General features: G+C 56.0%; 1 protein-coding gene across 1 annotated transcript; it reads left to right on the top strand.

Annotated features, from left to right (window-relative positions):
- Window positions 1-604: 604 nt before the first annotated feature.
- Window positions 605-3,197, top strand: POU4F3 (POU class 4 homeobox 3). The gene is made up of 2 exons (XM_032250575.1): window positions 605-807; window positions 1,123-3,197. Exons 1-2 carry the CDS (start codon window positions 688-690, stop codon window positions 2,017-2,019), a joined length of 1,017 nt encoding a protein of 338 aa, XP_032106466.1. The 5' UTR covers window positions 605-687; the 3' UTR covers window positions 2,020-3,197.
- The last annotated feature ends 275 nt before the right edge of the window (window positions 3,198-3,472 follow it).

Raw genomic sequence — 3,472 nt, 5'->3', positions numbered from 1 at the left:
ACCCGAGCCAGCCTGGGCGCTTGGAGGCGCCACCTCGCTGAGCTGCGGGGCCGGACTCTGGTGGACGGCTCGGGCGTGAGGCCAGGAGCGCCCTGGAAATGGGCAGTTTGGCGGCAGCCGGGCAGACGGAGTGTGTGTGTGTGTGTGTGTGTGTGTGTGTGTGGTAGGGAGGGGAAGTTGGAGTAGGGTCAACTTCCTGCCCCAGCTCAGCTCAAGGCTGCCCTTTTATTCCGGCAGTTCGAGTTGGGACGGGACGGAGAGGTTTGGGACTTTTGGGGTGGGGTGGGGGAGGGAAGTCCACGAAGAAGAAAGAATCCGAAAGGTCTGGAGGGTTGGAGCCAGGCGGGGCGGGGCGGACTGGGAGAGGCCAGGCCAGGCCGGGGTATAAAGGCTGTGGAGGGGGCGGCCGCTGCGGGCGCAGAAAGGCGCGCAGCTAGCTGCGGTCTAGCCTCGCTTCCCGGGCCGCCCCTGCGAGTCCCGGGCGCGTGAGCACGCCTGCGCGCGCCCGGGCCCTTCCTGGCAGGCTGCTTGTAAGATGAGTGAAGAAGCAGGTGGGGGAGAGGGGAGGCAGCGAGCGAGAGGGCGAGGGGAGCGCGGGCGCTGAGCAGCGCTCACTTGGAGAGCGGCAAGCCAGCTAGACAAGCCTGATTCCATGTCCCCCGCTGCCACCCTGCCAGGTGCGCGAAGATGATGGCCATGAACTCCAAGCAGCCTTTCGGCATGCACCCGGTGCTGCAAGAACCCAAATTCTCCAGCCTGCACTCCGGCTCCGAGGCCATGCGCCGAGTCTGTCTCCCAGCCCCGCAGGTACGTAGTGGAGCATAATTACCGCTCTAAGGCACATTTTTTGACAGGCACTAGCTTCATGTTTTTTTCATGTCGCCCAGAACAATCGCCGCTGTCTGAACCCCGCTCCTTGTCTCCCCCGCGTTCTCTCCCGGCACGCTCTCTCTCTCATTCATGTCTCTGATCCACACGTCTGTTCCAGCAGAGCTGCTGCCTCCGTATTAATTTTTATGACCTGGGCTTTGAGGAGAGGCATCTCGGTTGCTTGAAAATGTGTTTTAATCCTGAGTTGACAGTATTCCCCACTGACCGTGCTGTGCGCCTTCTCGCTTGCAGCTGCAGGGTAATATATTTGGAAGCTTTGATGAGAGCCTGCTGGCACGCGCCGAAGCTCTGGCGGCGGTGGATATCGTCTCCCACGGCAAGAACCATCCGTTCAAGCCCGACGCCACCTACCATACCATGAGCAGCGTGCCCTGCACGTCCACTTCGTCCACCGTGCCCATCTCCCACCCAGCGGCGCTCACCTCGCACCCGCACCACGCCGTGCACCAGGGCCTTGAAGGCGACCTGCTGGAGCACATCTCGCCCACGCTGAGTGTGAGCGGCCTGGGCGCTCCGGAACACTCGGTGATGCCCGCACAGATCCATCCGCACCACCTGGGCGCCATGGGCCACCTGCACCAGGCCATGGGCATGAGCCACCCGCACACCGTGGCGCCTCACAGCACCATGCCCGCATGCCTCAGCGACGTGGAGTCAGACCCGCGCGAGCTGGAAGCTTTCGCCGAGCGCTTCAAGCAGCGGCGCATCAAGCTGGGAGTGACCCAGGCGGACGTGGGCGCAGCTCTGGCTAATCTCAAGATCCCCGGCGTGGGCTCACTCAGCCAGAGCACCATCTGCAGGTTCGAGTCTCTCACTCTCTCGCACAACAACATGATCGCGCTCAAGCCGGTGCTCCAGGCCTGGCTGGAGGAGGCCGAGGCCGCCTACCGGGAGAAGAATAGCAAGCCGGAGCTCTTCAACGGCAGCGAACGGAAGCGCAAACGCACGTCCATCGCGGCGCCGGAGAAGCGTTCACTCGAGGCCTATTTCGCTATCCAGCCACGTCCTTCATCTGAGAAGATCGCGGCTATCGCTGAGAAACTGGACCTTAAAAAGAACGTGGTGAGAGTCTGGTTCTGCAACCAGAGACAGAAACAGAAACGAATGAAGTATTCCGCTGTGCACTGACTGCTGCAGGGCGCAGCGTCGGGAGCTGGGAGAGCCTAGTGCTCATCCCCCCCGCCCCCCGGGTTGTGGGGGATGGTTATCCGGAACTCCGAGGTGTTTCCTGGCAGGTTAGGCTTTCCCCTCCAAAGCCACAGACTTTCCCCCTTTGTCCCGCCTGGTTGCCTCCGGCCTTCTCTTTCTCTTTCTTTCTATTCCCACCAAAAAAGTTTTGGCGCTGGGAAAATATTCCAGAAGGGCGGGCCTGAGGGTAATTGTGCTGTCCGTGGTGCTGAAATTTGCCCTCTTACGGGGGACCGCACGACCTCAGCGCAGCAGCCCCAAAGCAGAGGATAGTGAATTGGCTCAACTGCCCGAAGCTAGGGTGAAAAGGCCACTTTGCTAAGCGCGATTGGGCAAAGGGTGAAGGGACGAAAAGGAAGTGATAAATAATAATACAAAGTCTAGTATATCGAAGGGGGACACAAACATGCACTGGAGATTTATTAGAGTATATAAAATACATGTATGTTTCCAAAGGATAGCCTTATACTCCCTTCCTTGCCTAAATTCTATTCATCTTATCCATTAGTTTGCCGTAAATTCTTATAAGGTAGCATGAAGATTAGGTTCAGGGAAAGTATGCAGGGAGTTGCTGGCTCCAAGTTGCTATTTTTCATGGTAAGTAGGGCTCCAAAAGAGGTGGGCCCAATCTGGCGACTGAAAATTCTGGGATCGCTTGGCTGTTTGTAAGCAGCTGCCAGCACCAGCTCCGGCCATCTTTCACGATCTGCTGATGTTTGAGGGGTAATTACTGTTTGCTGGAGAGCGGGAGTTGGTAGTGTTCATACCGGCTGAGGACTCTCTAACCCCAGCTCGCTGCTCTGTCAGATTGCCAGCTATGCGTGGAGTCAGCTGCTGGAAAGTGACTGTAACTTCTGTGCGTTATATGCAAGTCCTTTCAACACGTCTAACCTCGTTGCGCTTTTATTATTGTTATTGTTAACATCGTTCATTCCTATTATTTATTTAACTCTGCTTCTTTCCATTCCCTTTACGTGGGTGGCTTTCGGTGGAAGTGCACTCACAGTTTTGTGAGGGAAGAGGAGTGGGAGCATCGGCCTGAACCCTTCTCACCCCAGCCCCTCTGGCCGAGTCAAATTTTATTTTATTTTTTCATTGCTTCATGTAGTTTGTGTGTTGCTGTGTGACCTTTGGTTTCATTCTCTGAATAGATACAAATAAAATATTAAGTTTTCTTCTCTCTTTACCCTCTGAATTAACTTCTAAAATAAATGCTTTATTTTTCAACCCGAATCAAAGTGGTTTTATTTTTTCTCAGAGGCTAAGGGGTACTAGCTTTGGAAAGGATTTAAAAAGGTGAACCCCATAGGGCTGGGCTGTCAGTTTCTACTGACCAGCCCTCAGCCATCCCCTTTCCCCACTCCACTTCCCTGGCAAACTCACTCAGATCTCC

Source organism: Sapajus apella, unplaced genomic scaffold (genome assembly GCF_009761245.1).
Source record: "Sapajus apella isolate SASKATOON/1434 unplaced genomic scaffold, GSC_monkey_1.0 scaffold71, whole genome shotgun sequence".
Classification (NCBI taxonomy): domain Eukaryota; kingdom Metazoa; phylum Chordata; class Mammalia; order Primates; family Cebidae; genus Sapajus; species Sapajus apella.
The sequence above is the reverse complement of the archived record's forward strand: the minus strand, read 5'-3'. Positions and strand labels throughout refer to the sequence as shown.

Bases quoted from the DNA above. Each gene is read 5' to 3' on its own strand.
- POU4F3 (XM_032250575.1), top strand. From the start codon at position 688: ATGATGGCCATGAACTCCAAGCAGCCTTTCGGCATGCACCCGGTGCTG. The intron at 808-1,122 runs GTACGTAGTGGA...TCTCGCTTGCAG, and splicing joins TCTGTCTCCCAGCCCCGCAG to CTGCAGGGTAATATATTTGG.